Source organism: Pseudopipra pipra, chromosome 14 (genome assembly GCF_036250125.1).
Source record: "Pseudopipra pipra isolate bDixPip1 chromosome 14, bDixPip1.hap1, whole genome shotgun sequence".
Taxonomy (NCBI): Eukaryota; Metazoa; Chordata; class Aves; order Passeriformes; family Pipridae; genus Pseudopipra; species Pseudopipra pipra.
In genome coordinates this window covers 13,821,722-13,840,850 of record NC_087562.1, presented here as the reverse complement: position 1 = coordinate 13,840,850, position 19,129 = coordinate 13,821,722, and the positions used below count along the sequence as shown (strand labels likewise).

Here is a 19,129-nt window from a genome sequence, read left to right as displayed (position 1 = left end):
ACCTAGTCTTTGCTGCTAAAAACATGCATGTCTGACTTCATAAATAGAAATAATTTCTCCAAAATGGGCCCAAAGGACCTACTTCCTCCTGATTTAAAAAACAGCACAGTTACAGTCAATTGCTTAAATTTATGGGTAACTGCTGCTTAGTAAAATCATGACAGAGTAGCAGGAAGAAAATGTATTTTTAACAAATACAGAGTGTTAGTGAGACACAAACTCTTAAGCATGATTCACAGTTCAGGCTGCTCTGTCTATTAAGTGTTTAAGCCATGGCATTTCATTATAGCCTTGGCTGCTTTCTATGTATTGTGACAGAGGGGTTACTAAACCACTGCCCTTTGGTCTATTGACTGCAGCTGCTCTGCTGGGTGCCTGCAGCCTGTCCTGCTCATAACTGGTAGAAAATTTCTTTCAGTTCAAGGAGAAAGTGTATCTGAGCCCTCTCCTTGTTGCAACAAGCCCCTGTGCAGACTCAGGCATGTGAGCGACTCTACCCTGACATCAAAAAGTCCTAAGTGAACCTGACTTCAGTTTAACAAAACTCTAGAAGTAGAACAAGTTACATAAAAATTTGATAGAGTTTTGTGCTGGGTTTTACATGACCTTGAGATAAATAGTTATGCTTCTGGCTTTTGTTTCTTCTTGTGTAAAGAAGGTAGGTAAAAACCTTGCCTCATTCTAAAAATGTCTTGGGACAAGCGTGTTGAGGGCAGGGAAGGCAAGGGCAGCGGCCTCAGTGGCAAGGGCACAGTCTCAAAGTGCCCAAGAGAGGTGAAAAGAGAGGCCTGGAGAGGGTAATCCAGTTTAACTATAAATCTAGAGATCAGAAAAGTCCACAGCATCGGGACAGATGCAAAGTTAAACAGGGAAGCAAGTCATGGGACATGGACAGGTACAGGCAGAGCTGCAGTGCTGCTCAGGAAAGGACTTTCCATCTCATGGTTAACTTATTACAAACAGGAAAGGGAGGGAGGTTTTACAAGTGGCTATCAGTAAGTGAAATTAGACCCAAAGTGTTTTTCAGGATGCATTTTGTGACTTAGTGTTTCACAGGTCAGATGTGAAAGGTTGATGAGAAGGGTCAGTATACTCCTACAGCTTGTCTGACGTGTGTAGGTGATAACCTGGCAAATGTTACAGCTGATGAACAGAAACAGATGTATTTAAAAATGGCCTGTGTTAATCTTTAAAAGTTGCCAGTCTGAAACTGAACTGTGCTTTGGTTTAAGGATAGAAAATTTATTTCTGGTTTTGTGCCAATGATTTAGTCATTGAAGAATGGGTTTACATAAGCCAGAACAAAAGGAGAAACTGAGCAGAATTCCTTAAACCCACCAGATGTGCAGAGTTTTGTAGGATTATGGTGTTATTATTGCAGAACGTAGGATGGTAGATTTGCCAATGTTGCAAAACATGCGTAAGTTGTAGAGGAAAAGGAAACTATTTCAGTCATCAGTAGAAATGTGATTTAGCAAGTTCAGAGCTCAAAGGCCCAGTGCAAATGTTCCTCTAGTATTTCTATGTTTCAAAACCTTTGCATATTAAATACAGATGCTAGAGCATGCACTTTGGGGCAATATTGACACAAGAACATAACAATCTTTAAGGGATGGTTACTGAGGGGTCTTAAGACAGAGCTTAAATTATTGCAACACTCAAAAAGAATGCCTGGCAGTCATTAAAGCTAGACAATATTTTCGACACTGGTACGGGAAGATGTTTATGGTCAGGACAGACCATACGTCCCTGAAATGTCTCAATAGATCCTGCAATCCTGAGAAGGCTGCCAGGTGTTTGTAAAAACTGCAACACTAACATTTTGCAATTACAGCTGCTTAGTTTTGTGCCTTATTTTGTTGACTCTGGTGCAGAACTAATTGGGAAGGCGATTAATGATTTCTGAAGAGAATGAGGATCCTGAGAAGGAGAGAAGCCATCTTTTCTTTTGGCACTAGTAAAAATAGTCCTGGTTCATCCAGGTGAGGATTGTCTGTAGTAACCAACAGCTTCCCAAAGGGGGAGTTACATCTGAATAGGATGCGATGGAAAGATTATTTGGCGAGTGCAGCCACATTAGAAATTGGATCTTTTCAGAGTATCATAGTAAAAAACCCTCTGCTTAGAACAAGAAAGCACTGAGTGTAAACATGAAGTTGTAGAGGACGCGAGAAGAAACAAATGGATCATTGGCTCAGATGTTGGTTCTAGGCAGTTCTGTGAATCATGGACTCAGTGTGAGAGATCTGTTGAGAAGGACCTGGGCTGACCACTTGCCTGATGCAGCCCATGGAGGCTCATGAAGTGTTTCATGTGCATGGAGCTGGATAAGATCCTTGGCCAGATGGTGTCTGCTCTCATGGGCAGGATTAAGGGTTTACATCTCTCTTTCTCAAGCTTACATCCCTATAGGATACACGTACTATCATGTCTGTGTTGTCTCTTCCTGCCTGGGTTGTGCTGAGGCAACCTGCTGATGAGGAGGATAACATGGATAACAGACAGGCATTTGAACTGTTCAGAGAAGGCAGTGGCTCTGTGGAGACAGGGGGCCATATCATCTCTTTTAGGACTAACAGAGAAAACAGCCTGGGTTTCTAAATAAACCCAGGAAGCAGTTTTATACCAAGGTAATGTTCTTTCCTTTGACAGGTATTTTGCTTTAACATGTTACTACATTTCTAATTTCAAATGATACAAGGAAGCCTGGCCATGAGAAGTGTTGACAGTGTAATTTGATTTTATTTGTATTGTTGGCACTTCATGTGTGGGACATTCTTTCCTGGTTTATTTTTTAAATGAGAAACATTCCATCAGATTGTGAAAAGAACATTTTCTGTTGCCCAATGCATAAGCAAAAAAATCTAATTGACCAAAACCCCAACATTATGAAGAACAGAAAAATAAAACAAGTTAAACAATAATACTTGACTTCTATGTATAACGCATTGTCTTCAAAAATCTGAGTCGTTTCCATCCATATAAACAAGTTATATAGTAGTAACAAAGTGCATGAAGCAAATTGCTAAATTTAACTAAGGTATTAAAATAAAAAGTACTTTAAAACAATACTTTAACACAGTTTCTTGCCATGATTCCATCATGCATCAACACAAAGCAGATCCTGAGGCAACCTGTGCCTTTGACAGTCTTTCTGTATTATTATGTAAATAAATGGAAGTAATGATCAAACTCGCAAGAGGGTGAAAAACATCAAGACAAACCATCTATTTATAACAGAGTTGTACTTAAAAAAAAATAAAAATCAAAGTGCACTGCTGGTACATCTCATTTGGGCCTATCTGGTGTGTGTATAACAGAGGGGTGTGATCCAGTCTCCAGAGGTTTCAACGCTTTGTTTAAGCACCAAGGGAATACAGAACGGTGGCTGTTCTGTTAGTAGCACTACTATGACTAGCATGACAAAAATTGTACCAGAATATATACGTAAACATCTTTTGTATACTGAGGAGGCAAACACTCTTAAATTATCTGATGTGTACAGTACTGGTACTTAATGTTTTGGTGCCAGTACCAGACTGGTCCAGTAATTAGCATTCAGATCTATTTCTAATTACAGATAAGGCATATAACAAAAAAGTAAATATTTGGTTATTAATATCTCATAGGGCTCAGCAACCCAACCAGTCAGAACTTATCTTGCCAATTTTAACAATCTTCAAACTCTTGTCTTCCATTTGTAGATAGTACTGATCTTTGAAAAAGTAGGTGTATCCTGTGAAGATAAATAAAAAGGCATGATCAGATTATGGATTCTTGATCAAAGCTTTTTTATCTGTGTGATTTCATGAATCTCAATGAACTGGAAGACTTATTTCTTAAAATATTTGCATGTAATTGTATTTGTATGATTAAAAAAAGATATATTTTTAATCTACATTAAAATTCCCCTCCTGTAGAAGAGGGGTCTTGTTAAATGGAGCCTTAGTCAAGTTACTACTTTGTGAGCCAGAATTTTCTTGGAGAAAATGTTTGTTGGCAAAATAAATGTTGAAAATGTGATTGAACAGAGACTCATGTGATACCAGTTGTGCTTTCAGACATTTATGCATATCTGTGCAAAATATAAGGCCCCTTAAAACCAGGGCCAGGCTCTCAGCTGCAGTTGATAGGAAGTTAAAAACATTACAAAATAAAACCCAGTCATGGCTGTGACCATGGAGATTATCATACTGAGTTCTGACTGTGCTAGAGCAGGGTGGTGCTCAGATGGTGCTGTGACAGTGTGCTGGTATGGAGCTATCAAGGAATTGGGAAATTTCCAAGCCATAGGGAATGGCTTGCTTGTGCTTTCTGGTGTTAGGACATCCTGTGCATCAGGCTCAATTTGGCTCCTACTCATGGACCACAAGAAATTAAGGTCTTCAATAAGTTTCACAGCAGACAAATAAGAGAGCTCGTTAGTGACTTAAATCCAAATCACAGCTTACCACTGTCAGCAAGACCCAGGACAGCATCGAGGTTATCTGGAACACCATTCCATGAGTCAGCAATGAACTTAGGGGATGCAAGCTCCATTTTCTTCTTTTCTTCATTGTACCTGAGGGAAATTATGTCTCTACGTTACAAATCTGTGTTTAATGTTAAAATGCAACATAATTTTTCAGGGAGTCCTCAGCAAATATGGCTCTATAAAACAATCAAACAGAAATATAACATCTGAGATGGCAACGTTGTTTCTATTTCTTTGTTATTATTCCTGGCTCCTTTTTAAAACCCTGTGAAATTTTACATCTTTCCTTTGAAAATGCAATTCTTGCTGAATTGAAAAGAAACTTTTTAAGGAATTTTTTTTTCAGAAATGTAATTTGAAAATTCCAAACATAATTCTAGGAAAGGTAACTTTTTTCAGACAGCATCAACATCTAAAGATAGCAGATTTTAATGGGAAATGACTGTTTTAAAAATTTTATTTGAAATACGCTTGTAGTCCATGCAGTTGATAGATTGGTATTAAATTACTAATTACTTTCCCTAACATTCCATTGAAATCCCCTGTTATTTTCACACAGTCTCTCTCTCAGTGATGATCAACACACAAACACAAAGTTAAAAATATATGCTTTTCTTGAGGGGGACACACACCCTCAAATCCACAATGGCTTTTGCAATGTATGTTTTAAAGGAAAAAACCCTCAGCTGATGTAAATCCTTGTCAGTCCACGGCAGTGAGATGTAACTTGCCATGTGAGGGAGTCTGTCTGTACCCACATCCACAGATGTTGTTTCCTGCAGTCCCTGTGCTTTCCACTGCAGAATGCACAGATAGCTTTGGGCAAAGCCAGTTTTACACTCCCCCTAAAAAGTAATCCAGGATTTTCCCTTTCATATGTAGGGAGTAAGTGTCCCAGGCATGCAAGACCGTTGACAGGGAAGGTGGAAGGAGCAGGGCTGTTGCCTGGTTTCCCCATGTTTCTGGTTCTTAGGTGGGTCAGTGCTAAGCAAGAGTGGAGTTGTCCTGAGGAGCTGTGATGTGGGATATAGTTTGGACCAAGCTTCCAGTGCATGTGAGGCCTCAGTCACCCCAGGAACACCTCTTCAGGAGAAGTGGACTTCAGACAGATCATCTTTGACTAGTACTGCAGGGAGGGAAGCGCTTATGTTCCCGATTTCTATTTATCCATGACTGTGGGTATCTCAAGTTACCTTTCCCTCGCTGCTGTATGGAACTACTTGGATTACATCCAAAGTTACACCAGTACAACTGAGCAGTAGATGGCCAAGATCAATTTAAGTTATTAATTTACATTCCTCACTATTTTATTCCTTGGATGTTTAAAGAAAATCTAGTACCTTGCTGGGTAGTTTTAAAACTTCATCTGTGGAATCTGAGCCAGCTCCTCTTCCCACCCCCCCCCCACCTCACAAAACTTTGCTATGCTTAGCAGTCTTGTTATAATAACACTAAAATAGCTTGTGGCTGGAATGAGGGAGAGAGAAGGTTTCCAAAAAATCCATTTAAAGTAAGTGTGATAATGGCACAGGAAGGGCTATAGTATGTAACTGTTTTGATTCCATGTGACAGAGTCCTTGTATAAAATGTAACAGCCACATACTTAAGGGTTAGAGTGTCTGTTAAACAGAGATGCATTTTTTTCCCCAAAGTATTTGTCAACTGCTTGCTTTCTTCTTTACACAGATAGAAATCACTTAAGCTTATTTTGATTCCTTAACAATAAATTACACATTCTGCAGGGACTGCAACGTATAAGGTACCAAGATAGAAATACTGCCTGTGATTAGAGTGATGAATTACTTGGAGGCCTTGCAGTACAGTTAATCAAAACAATAGCTTGCACAGAGGAGACCAGCAGCTTTGCTAACTCATAGTCTGTAGGTTTTAGCAGGAGCCTGAAGTGTTGCAAATGGCTGTATTAGTACTGCTTGTAAATGCTTAAATGATCTCTACAATACAACAATAAAAAATTAATAACATTCTTTAGCTTTTAAGTTCTTTTTTTTTTTTTCTTTAGCTAATGGAGAAGATTACTGTCCTCAAAGTAATTGAAAGTTATGATCAAGTGGCAATTGTGAAAGGATATTTTATTTACTTACAGGAATCCACAGCCATTAGGATATAATGAAGACAGTCATTCAGTTTGATCATAACATGAAATTATTGTTCACATAAAATGGACTCAATTATACTGAGACCTCCTCTGATATTTTAGATGGAGCATCTCTCAGAAGGAACTCTTATAGCTTGGGGAATCTTTTAGGTTTCTGGTGGTTGTTTCTGATGTTTAACTTGCTTCTCAATTGTCAGTTAATGAATGGGTCCACTTTCAGCTTGTTGTGTAATGTCTGCATTCCTGAAGTAAAGCCCTGTTCCTGGAACAGGCCTCTGACAGTGACCGCAGGGTTAGTGTCTCTCTTTTGTTCTCATGCCATTTTGATAGTCAGCATGGAGGTAACTCACAAAGTTCCTCAGAGCACCAAAGTGCCTCTGCTTTTTAAGGTGATCTTTTGTGCCAGATCTCTCTGCCAATTATGATAATGAGATTCTATTAAATACAATTATACAATTAGTAGACTCTCCAGGTGTAACTGTAGGATACTTTCCTACCACAGTAATAGCCTTGAGACATTTAAAGGACATTCTTTCTTAATCTAAGAAGATAAGAGTGTGGTAGCAGGTCACCTGAGTTTCACAGGAAACATGAAAAGGATTTAGAGACTGTCAAGATGAATTTAAGTTAAAATTTTTCTCAAAGTACTAACAGATACACTTGTGGTTTGTTCAGATTCCCCCTGTGCCAAATATATTAGTAGAGCAAAGGTGTGAGTGACTGGTGGATCAGCTGCTGAAAGGATTTACAGTCAACCCCAGCATGCTTTGCTAGTCACACTGCTGTTTCTTTTCAATACAGTGCCTCCAAGCCTGCTGGCTTACTGAAAGAATTTCAAAGGCAATCTGGTCAGTCTTTGGATTCAAGTGATTGGAGATCAGTGCATTTTTAAGAAATTCCTTTTGTGAGCTGACAGGAAGGACAGCTTGCCCCTCTTAAGAGCTTGAGACCAGCATGGAGCAATTGCTGGTACCTGGGGGCAGAGGGATGGGTTGGTAGTGGTGAGCAGCCTGACAGACAGTCCCAGATATCCACTTCCATTGCACACTGTCTTCTCAAACAGTTTGCTGCTGCTGTACTGAAACCCTTTCCTGCTGTCAACTCTGTTCTGGCAGCCCTCATTTTGTATTCTCAGAGGATGAACCTCTGTGTTTGGTCCCTGCCTCCTGACCCTCAGCGTGCATTCAGCCCTAGAGACAAAACTCTGCCAACAGCATCCTACCACCACTCACTGCATCTTACTTCCAGTATCTGTCTCCAGCAAAGATGTATGTCCTCTTGTTTCTCCCCCAGTTAAAAGCTGCATCGACTCGTTGCACATCAGGGGGCAGTCCCAGGCTGGTGAGTTTCTTTGGATAGCCCCTGTCCAAGTTGCTGGCTGAATAAACCCAGTACTCATTTCCTAAGCAGGGGAGAAAACAAAGCAAACAAACACTGTTTGTTAGTCAGTAACAGAGGTGTATTTCTTCTTTTTTTTTTACTTTGCTATGTGACTTTTTATTGCACTCACTGTATTACTAGTCTTTCTAGTACTTTACCATCTGTGAAGCATTAGGTCACAATGCAGGTGTACTATGATTACAACTGGTTCTGCTACTGAAGTGTTGCTTGCCTCAGAAAAGACATCACCTCAGTGTGCTCTTGCTTCCTCCCTTCTTAGCTGACTCATCTTTGAAGCAGACACTATCTTGGTACACTGGAGTTATGCTAAAATAAATAGTTTATACTGGTAACCTTTTGTATGATTAAGATGGTCTGAAACCAGGCAGAGGCACCTGAGTTTCAGATGCAGCAGCTCATGTTCACCCTCTGTTTTGCTGAGCAGTTCGATTGAGTGATTATCAGGAAGTTTTTGCTCAGAGTTGCTGTTGTCCTTTGTCATGCAACAATTTTTAATGTCTCTCCAAATATGTACTAGTGGAAGATGTAGTAGTGTTCTGTGTTCTTTACATGGAATTACAATTTACTTATTAAATACCCTCACTGGATTCACTGAAAGCCACAGAAAGATTAATTCATGAAAGGACATTTCTTTGATTCTGTGCTAGTGGGAAATAAATAAGTGAAGTATTAATATGAGAAAAGTGTAAAGAGCAGCATTTGAGATCCTCAGAAGTTATTTTGCCATTCAGGAGTAAAGGGTAGGTGTCACTAATAAGTATTTTAAGATAGTTGTATTATTTTCAAACCAATCTTTGTTTTTTGTTAGTTCTTTTTTATTTTTAAAAAAAGCAGTTTAGTTATGTTTGCCTGTGACTTATAAAGAAAGGGAGAGGTTTAGATGGAATAAGGTTAAACACAATATATGCAATATTTAAAGTGTTTTGGCTTGCCTGAAATAAAACATTTTTAAGATTTTTTTTTTCTCCTCCTTGTAAACTAAAGCAAATGGTCTCTGAGACATGTGGAATAGATTATCATTACTTTTTTCCCTCCTGTACTGAAAATGTACAGCAGCTTTAGCCATATGTTTTTTACATGATTGGAGATGTTTAGTCATGTTTTTAGTGGATACTGGAGCCCATTTTTTGCTGGCTCAGTTTTTCATGTTGAAAACAGGCTCAGAGCTCTGCTCATTTGGCCACTCCAGCTGAACCACATGTGGGACATGCAACAGAGCTGTGCTTCCTGTTCTCCTTCTCTCCCATGGAGGCAGCTCACACGGCCACCTGTATCCTCTGCCTGATGAGCCACCAAGGAAGATGCTTGGAAGCCAGAGTGGAAGTCAGTTTTTGGTAAAAGAGGAGGAGACAAGGAAATGCACGAGGAGAAAAAATGTAGTCTTCTCAGGCAACATATGCAGAGACAATAGCTTAAAATGGAAGGAAAGGGCAGAAGAACAGAGCAGTGACTGATGAAACAGAGCTCCCACTGTTGTTGTTGCTTTTCCTTTTAAATAATGACTCTTGTTTAGTCTTGCTTACTGTCCAATGTCTCTTCCTAGGTGCTTATAGCTCCCCTTCTGTTGTACTGGGGGCTGGATGTTGTTCAGAGTCTTTCAGATTCAACCTTTTGTCCTAAATCCTCAGCATGAGAATATGGAGATCTGTCACGCGTACCTGATGGCTCTAATGGCTCTTAGACAGACTGTTCCCTGGCCCAGAGGAAGCTGAGCTGGAATGCCACATTATGCAAATGGCTACTTACATTTTGAAACTTAAAACCAATACCTGAAAAAAATACAGCCTTCTCATCCTGAGGGGCCTCGTAGACAGCATCAATTTTCTCTGGCAAATCAGGCCAGAATGTAGCAACAAGAAGAGGACCTGTGGGTTTTCCTCGGGGGTTTACAGTCCTCCACATGAATCTGAGCAGAACAGAAAGTTGTATGAGATTTACAATGAACTAATTCACCAGCACATCTGTTTCTCATCACTTCTGGCAAAGGCCACATAAGCCTGCGTAGACACACATGTGCACACACACGTTAACAGCAACACACATTGGTGACTCTTTTCCTACAGTGACTGAAAAGTCAACACATTTATTTAGGAGTATGTTGCTTGAAGGGCTGCACCATAAGCTGCATGCTGGACTGCAGGGGAAATTGCTGCACTGATTGCCTTGGGCTTCCTGTTGCTTTCTGCATCAGAGCAACATTTATCCTGTGCTTTGAGTATACAAATAAACTCATTTAACACGGCATTTAAACTGTTGGAGCTCTCCTGCTGCTGTGTCTGGAGCAGATGGATGAATGTTTGACAAAAGCAGAGTTTTGTATTCCACGAATTGCTCTTGCAATTACTATTGTAGTGACTAAAAGTTCAAATCTAATAGCAGTATATCATACTGCTGGGAAGTGAGTTTGGCTATAAAAGAAACTGCTGGCACTAAAAGTGTTCATTAGAGAAATGCAAAGGGTAATTTATTGGCTATTTTATGTATAAGTAGGATCATCATTTGATTTAAGCTTTAAAAAGCTCTAATTATCTCTACATGGCAGAGCTTTGTGCTGAGGACTTTTGGTATTAAAAATGGTACTGCTATTTCCTCCTTCATAAAATGAACGAATTTTTCCCCAACAGAACAAAAGTTTTGACATGGTCATAAAATGAAAAATCAGCAGGCTGGTGGAATGCACCAAGCTGTTAAATTCTGAGGTCAAACAGCTTTTACCAGCAATATGTTTCTGAAGCTCAAGGTGCTACTGGCGTCTTATCTTTTGCAGAGTATAAATTGTCATTACCCATTCCTGCCTAGAATAATTATACCTTTGAGAAACCCAAGATCTGAAATTGAATTTTAGTTTTGCCTGGAACTTGGAGGAACAGTCCTAAATTCATTTAATAAATTGCTGTATTTTTATTAACAGAAGTTTAACTGCAAACATAGCTGGCTAGGACAAATAAAATATTTTGAAATGCATTTGCAAGTGTGATCAGTTGCTGTATACTGAATTATAGTGTTTGTTATGAGGAACAGTACAACTGGCAAGTGCATTGTTTCTTTTCTCTTAATTAAAATTATGTATTAATTTAACCTAAGGTATGGTACTAATAATTAAGATAGTAATATGTTAATGTACTCCCATTTTGCATAGAGATGTATTTTTAACATATGCAAAAATATCTCTGAGCATGATTCATTATAATTTTCATTTACAAAAAAGAGGCAAAGAATAAGTCATATTGCTAATTTCTCTTTCCCTTGACAGTGTCTAAACACATATGAAATGCTGTAAAAGGTAAAACCATTTGTGTCATGAATCTCTTTTTAGACAGAAAAGCAGATCCAATATGATATGGAATGGAAATTCATATCAAAAATCTTTCTAACATTGCATTCATGAAAGTAGCTCCTTTAAAAATCCAAGTTACAGAATTCTAAGTCAAATTTGGCTCTGATTTATGGCTGAATCAGCTCTAATAATTGCTATCTGCATGAATTCCAAACTTTTCAGAGCCAATGGAGACTTGAACACCAGGTTTTTAATAAACCACACATTTCAAGGGTCTTGTTAAAATATTGAGGTTTTCTTGTGGAATGGGAAACTTCGTCAATGCTGAATTTTATTTTGTTTTTGAATGAAGTAGGAGGTATTTTTATTTCTACTCATTGAGGAAATGGTAAAATAAATTATAAAATAAATTTGGCTTTCTCGTTTCACTTTGAACATGATAAAATGTTTTTTACTCCTCTATATTAAATTTTAATACTACATTTATAGACAGATTTATTAATTTTGTCACATTAGATATTTTACATCATACTTTTACATAACCAACATTTGCCATTATCATTATTATTGCATGCAGTTATCTAAAGGGCCTAAATCAGTACATCTTCTTTAATGTGTTGGTAAACTTCAGAAGTTTGAATTTTTTTCAGTCTCAGAACAAAACCATCTGTGTAAATGCTGTTCTCCAGCATTTTGTGCCCAGTGGAAAAGTTCAGCTCTTCTCTACATCCAACAGCATCTTCAGTAATGCAATAATTTCATTTCCTTGATTTGAGGAGGGAGGGAAAACACTTTTTTTGAAAAAATTAATCATACCTGACCTCCTTTTTGCTATTTGCTCTCTTTGCCTGTACCATGTGAGAGTTGGATTCTGTGCTTATTTTCGTGAATCATAAAAGTCACACGACACATGATAGACATTTGTTTCTTGAATTCCAAAAGTGAGTCATAATGCTGTTTGCCTGATACTTGGAAAGCTGCAAGACTGATAGGCAAAGCCATTCCAGAGCAAAACAATTCAATAATTGTCTGCTTTTGCTGCATGTTAGATAAAGCCTGAGCCAGTCTGAACAGATTGTTTTGGTATTTGCATACTTCTTAGACCAACTGTATCTAAATGCAAAATACTTCTGTTTTGTTGGGATTATTTAGAATACTGGATCACTTTGCTGATTTAGGAATAGATTTTACCTTGTTTCTCTGTGTGACTACCAGTTTACAAAAGCAGAAGCAAGGTGGAAGTCTGGCAGAAAACCAAGGCCCACGAGTGAGAAAAAGAGGAGAATGGGATGGGAATACTGTGGAACTTGAAAGGGGTTTTACTGCTGTGAGAATGACTTTGCTTTGAAGGCACTGAGCTGAGGTGAATACTCTGATGCTCTTGGATGGCTGTGTTAGCAAACATGGGCACCAGTTTTGACAGACTTGTTGGGCTGGGGTCGTGGGGCTCTTGGTGGAAGGGCCAAGTACAGCTTTCTGTGGGGCTGATCTCTTGGTACTCTGGGGCCATTTTGTGGCCAAAAAAGGGCTGTTACTTGCCAATAGGCATCACTGGAATCTCAGCCTGCTGCTGACATGGCCAAGAAGAAGAGTTTGAAAGGTATCAGGGGTGTCTCTATAGCCAGATCGAATGAACCCTTTTTGCCCCAAGCAGCTGTCGTACAAATGGAAATATTATGTTCTTCCAGTCAGAAGCTTTAAATCCCATTTCTGCATTGCTAAAATACAAAGCCTATGAAAAAGATTAAGTCAAACTTCAAACCCAAAGCGCCATTATTCTGGGTATCACATAGATTGGGTCTAGAAGCAAATGCACTGAAGGAATTACTGTATACCATAGCCTGTAAAATTACCCAATTGACCATGACTTTTTGTTACAAAATTCTGGTGAATAGAGCTAAACCATGCAGCATAGTAATTAATTTTTCATATCTTCTAGCTGAAAATTTCAATGGGACTCAGGTATATCACCAGGAAATAGAAATAAGTGTTAAATTGCTGTTTTGTGAGGCAGACTTGTTTGTTGGTTCTTGCTTTCTTTTAAATTTCCACTGACATCTGGCAAGGAGCAATGAACAGGTGAGTTGCAATACTTCCCTCGCCTTCAGATGCTCTGTATGTTTTCATATGACAGGAGGCAGTGTTTGATTTAGGCAAGCTCAGTGAATGTATGTGGGCTCAAATCTTCAATGGTGTTGGGAGAGTGTTCGGGGTAACTGAGCATAAATGATTTCAAATTGGGCATTGATTTATGGCAGGGAAAAAGGAGCTTTAGTGTCTCTCACCATGGTGCTGCCAAGTCCCATACTCCTTAGGAGATGCTCTTCATTGCTGAGCAGCTGGGTAATACAGGCCCTGGCAAAAGCAGTGGGAGCTGCAGCTGTGCAGCCACCACGTTTTATCAGGAATGTCTCTGCTTTTGCATCAAAAATGTCTTTGGTATCTTCAGTCTTGGAGGCTTTGCACACACAGAGCCTGTCTCAATCACCAGTGTCCTGGATGTGTTATTACAGCAGCCATGAGTCGTGTAACACTGTTATTTAATGATTTTGGACTCAACCTGAATTAAAAACAAATCAAGAACAAAACTTTGCTCATGGATTTCCATGATTTTTTTTCTTTATGAACGTGGGAAAGGAACAGATCCTTTTTGGACTAGCCTGTCATAATGAAAGTTATGCTAAAACCCAAGATTTGCTAAAACAGTTTCTCCATTGTAAAAGAGTCATTTGAGAATGTTGCCACTAGCTTTGGGTGAACTACTTTTTTTTTAGGAGTATTTTTAGAAGTTGAGATGGAAAATTTTTCTGTAATCAGATATGAAACCTCTGTCCAGAGTACAAACTGTATGAAATGAAATCAGAAATAATAATGCCTCCAGAGCTCTACTCCCCTGAAAATGATGGGATTTCCATTGCTGAATTACAATCCATTTCGAAGTTTGCATGTGTCTCACAACTACTTCACTGTTTTGAGCAGCCTTCATGTGACTTCACAGGCCAGCAGAGCTGGCACCAGGGTTAATTTTTGCTCTCCAATTTGTATAATTAAGCAGAAAATGAGAAAATGGGTCTTTTTTTGTTGTTGCTGTTTTCTTTTGTTTGGTTTTTTTGTTGTTTTTTTTTTTTTTGAGGTTTGTGGCATTTCCTTGTCCTGACTTTAACTAGAACTATCACCAGCCCAGTTACCACAAGATTTTGATGTGCACGGTCCCAGTGTAAGGCAGAAAACAGAAATTAAAAGTGTCAAAAAGCTGCCTAAAATAATGACTGAAGTTGAAAATTCCAGACTCTCAAATAAGTTTGAGAGTATCTCTAAGGAAAGATGAACTTATGACATAATTATCTCACCTATGAAGTGACAGGAACCTCATGCAGATCAGCAACAGCGAGTTTGAGGTCCTGTACCTGGGGAGGAGCAACCCCAGTACACACTGGGGGCCAACAGGCTGGAATAGCAGCTTTGTGAAAATGGACCTAGAGGTCCTGGTCAAAACCAAGTTGACCCTGAGCCAGCAGTGTACCCTTGTGGCAAAGAAGGTGGAATAATTTACCCATAAAACCAGAATTTGCCATCTGCTTCCCTTAGGAGTTGGTTAGGACACTTTGCCATCTCTGAACACACAAAACAAAGAGCAGATATTGTATCTGATAACAAATTTCTAGATTGTGATGAGTATGTCTCACAGAGTCCTTTACTTGAGACCCCATTGGTAAGCAATTTATCTCACTTACCTGTCTTTGAAGAAAAATATTTCTCCTCTAATTTGTGCGACTCCATCAAATACAATGTCGTGCTTGCAGAGCTCTGGAGTGACAGGTCCAAGGGTTGGACGTGGGCCTGGTCCTGGCCCTGGCCCTGGCCCGGGTTCAACATCAGGTGACACTTCTGTGGTGGGGGACAGAGATATTCTGTTACACTGAGACAGTGCTGCATCAAGAACACAAGCTACCGTGATTTCTAGAAGGGGAGTCATTTGGAGGCAGTGCTTGAAGGAGAAAAACTTATAATAAAATCTTTTCAGAAGGAGGGTGGTTGAGTAGAGCTGAGGAAACCTTAGCTTCCAGTCCTGCATTAATCTGCTGCGTGGCCTCGTTGGAGATGTTGTGCCTGTGTGTGTCTGTGCTGAGCTGCCTGTTTAACCTGAGAGATATTCAGAAGTGACTGTACTGGGTTCAGAAGTTAACATTACAATTTTTGTTTTGCTGGCTTCTAAAAGGAAGAGAAACGCATTTCAAAGTCCTTCTACTCAGAATTATCAGCAACTCTGCTGAGAGAGTAGTCAAAGAGGATTTTTCTTTTTTTAAGGAAGTGCCAATATTTCCCTAGTTACAAAGATGAATTTTGAGCCATTAGCATGATCTTTCTGCCCTCACCAATAGTTAGAATGTGTTTTTCAGAACATGAACTTTTCCATCTGGTTTATTTTGTTTTATTATTTGGCTTCTGCTCTATTGCCATATGACTCTTAGACATCAGGTTGGCTTACTGTATGAAAAAAATGGAGTGTAGATGATTTGTGATAATACTAATAAGGGGAGAAAACAAATATTTTTTTAAATTATTGGTTTATATAGAAAGCAGTTTGTAAAGGGTTATATCAGTTATAAAGAAGAAAAAAAGGTAGTTTTGTCTCAGGTCTGGAATTATGCCTTGAGACAACTGGGTTAAATTCTGAACTCTTATCAAAGATACACGGCATGAGCTTAGAAAACTCACTTAACCTTGCCCATGTCTCAATTCCCATTCCTAATTAAAGCAGCTAAGAACAAGGAAAAATGAAGATTCAAATCGGATTTTTGTGTCATGTGATAATCATTTTGGTATACTCTTATTAAAATTTCCAAAGTGTTGAATACTGTAGAATATAGTTCCACTTAGGAAGATCTCTCAGTAGAAAAATGAAAAACACAGAAAGAGAAAGAGTATATAGAAATGACTGTAGTATACTTGTGCCTCTGCAAGGTGGAAAATATATACATGCAAGGAATTTTAATCATAATAATACTTATGCATTTTACTAACACTATTGGTGGAGAAAATAACAAATTTTAAAGATGTAGCAATGTAAAAATACTTAAATCCACTTTTTCTCCAGGAGCTTGCCAAATACATTTACATTGAAGTTTCAGCTCCCACAAACTTTCTGCACATTATTGTGATGGTACAGCTTGAATTGCTGCAGGAAGATAACATGAACTGCTTCCAAGCTGGGACACAGGAAACAATGTCCTTCCCCTCCTACCAGGAGCTGCTGTCTGGGAAGCTCAGGGTGCTATGGAAAGTAACATCCAACCCCAACCACATCAGGTGTTTCACGCTAGAGACAAACATGGCATTCCATTGACCCAGTAAAGGTATTAGAAATTTTCATATAAAGGTTTGGTTATGGGGCATTTTGGAGCTCCTTCTCATTCAGTAAATTTAGTGAGCCCCCATCCTTAAATTATGATATTTGATTGAAGTAGAAGCCCTGCTATTAACATGAAAAAAGCAGGGAGAAAGGAACAGAGGGTGTTTCTGGCATTGATGGGTTTGTGCAGTTTGCAATTTACTGCAAGTTCTGAGTCCCAAATTTCAACCTGTGCTGCATGCTTTTCTCATGAGTTTTGCTGATGAGGGAGGACTTTACCATATAGTTCCTGGATCCCTTTAATATCATCCTGGGAAAGTCGAAAGTTCTTGGTGTAGGTGTAGATAGGGGCCATAAGAGCTCCTGGATCCTCAGAGTGCTCTAATCCCATGGCATGGCCAAATTCATGGGCAGCAACCAAGAAGAGACTGTATCCTGAATAACACAGTAAGATAATGTTAGCTGTTTTCCTGTAAATAGAATTGTGCCACACAGGTTGTTCACAGTCTTACAATTTTACTTTCCTTGCTGCCCATCAAAAAAAATCTCTCAATAGTAAACACAATAATTAGCATTTACAGCCTGCAGTGGTGAATGTCACACATATTGCCAGTAATGACATTCCATTGGAGAGATTCTAAAACCTCTTTTGTAGATGATGTTTGCTGCTTTCTCCCATGCAAGTGACTCTGACTGCAGTCTTAATACTTCTGTGAAAAAAAGGAAGTGTAGCAAATAACATCAAACATCCTTTTTAAGCACAGAAAAATTAAACTTGCAATCTAAATATCAAATCTTCCTTTTCACCCTGAAATGGCTTGTAAGTGATAAGCAGATGTGTAAGTCTGAATCAGTACTGGTGTAGCAAATATTGTTAGGTTAAAAATCATAAAATGATCTTTTATTAATTATGCCCAAACGGTACCTGAAATTTGGCATTTTTTTTCTTCCTAAAAGAAAAACCTGAATCTTACATTTATTTGTAAATGTGAAAAAAGCCTTTTGCTGCACTTAATTTGCCCATGTTAGAAATAAGGACAAATATTAACCAAAATAATTTTAAATATCCTTATTCACCATATGAACTTTATACTGTCTCACTTTTTAAACATGTTTTTCATCCTTAGTGGTATGAGTCACAAATGTATTGGTTTTTTTACATTTAGCATTTGTTTCTATTTTGGCCAATATCAGTGTACTACATACTAGTGAAATAGTATAGTACTTGTGGCTTTTAGCTTTGGAGGGGAAAACTGTTGGGGAGAAAAACATCAATTTATTTGTTTATTTGGTTGGTTTACATTTTGGAAGGATACTTCATAATTATAAACTTAGAAAATCTGTTTATTTCATGCGGATGAGCTCTGGGACTGGCTCTTTAGCTGTAGTCTCACATTTAAATGCGGGGATTTGTCTCGGATTTTGGGCTGGGGAGAAGGTGTGATGCCACCACTGTGGTCACTGCTCAGTTGCTGTTTGTTGCTCTGACAAACTGCGTTACCTTGATCCGGACAAAAGCCCCACTTGCGGTCGTCGTCGTAGCTGCTGGTGGACGCACACCAGAGCTTGCCATCGTTGCGCCCTGCACTCGTACAGGAATCATATTTATTCCCAAGGAAGATGAAGGGGAATACACAAGGAGCTCCCTCTGAATTTCCACCAACTGTTGACATGGCTGTGGAAAATGAGGGGAAAATGCAGTGAGAAGGGGGATCCCTTTTGCGTCGTCTCCTACACTACACACTGAAACCAGAGAGCGAGGAGAAAAACTGCAGTCTTTTAAAGAATATGAAGAGCGAGATTAAAAGTAATATTTGAAAATTGTCTGACAGAGAATAAAAGAGTCTAAGCATTGCCATTGCAATGAACTAGCCAATAGTTTTGATTGGGAGTAAGAGTGAGCCCCAGACTCACGTTCACAGCTCTGAGACAGCAGCAGTTAACAGTGTTTAGTGGAAGGTGATTGCCTGGCAGGTATCTTTTGGTGATCTTTCCTGGGGATATTTTAAAACTGTCTCAAATAGATGGAAGGTAGGATTAGTGTCAGAAAGGTTAAAGAACTGTTGAGTATCCACCTGGCTAGTGGGTGTCCCACTGAACCTTTTTATACCCTGACAGCAGGGTGCATTTTAAACCCATATGATTTTAAAACATTTTCTAGAGAAAAGAATATATTAAATGTGAATAACTTTTTTTTTTAACAAGTTTTTCTAGAGGTAAGACGGTGTAATTTTATGTAAATAACAGTTTAAAGTAGGTATCATGAAGAGGATATGACAAGAGTATAAAGCTATTTAAAATTCATTTACACAACTACCTGGCAATTACATTTCCTTTCAAATTACGGTCTATATTCTGGGAAGGTTCATGAGAGCAATACAGAGACAAAGCTGGTTGTGACCCTAATTATTTAATAGTATTTATTTATCATTCATTATTACTTATTAGTAAGCCATAAATTAAAAAAAAAAAAAAATCACAGTTACCTCAAGCAATAGCCTTTTATGC

At 38.7% G+C, this 19,129-nt stretch overlaps 1 protein-coding gene across 1 annotated transcript in view; it reads right to left on the bottom strand.

The window, feature by feature from the left end:
- Positions 1 to 2,722: 2,722 nt before the first annotated feature.
- Positions 2,723 to 19,129, bottom strand: part of MMP2 (matrix metallopeptidase 2) — a 32,738-nt gene continuing 16,331 nt past the window's right edge. The window contains exons 7-13 of the mRNA XM_064671183.1: positions 18,123 to 18,296; positions 16,901 to 17,056; positions 15,003 to 15,156; positions 9,761 to 9,897; positions 7,833 to 7,992; positions 4,452 to 4,561; positions 2,723 to 3,736 (exon numbers count right to left, since the gene is read on the bottom strand). Of these exons, the coding sequence (XP_064527253.1) occupies positions 3,633 to 3,736; positions 4,452 to 4,561; positions 7,833 to 7,992; positions 9,761 to 9,897; positions 15,003 to 15,156; positions 16,901 to 17,056; positions 18,123 to 18,296 (995 nt within the window). The 3' untranslated portion in view covers positions 2,723 to 3,632. The remainder of the gene's footprint in view (positions 3,737 to 4,451; positions 4,562 to 7,832; positions 7,993 to 9,760; positions 9,898 to 15,002; positions 15,157 to 16,900; positions 17,057 to 18,122; positions 18,297 to 19,129) is intronic.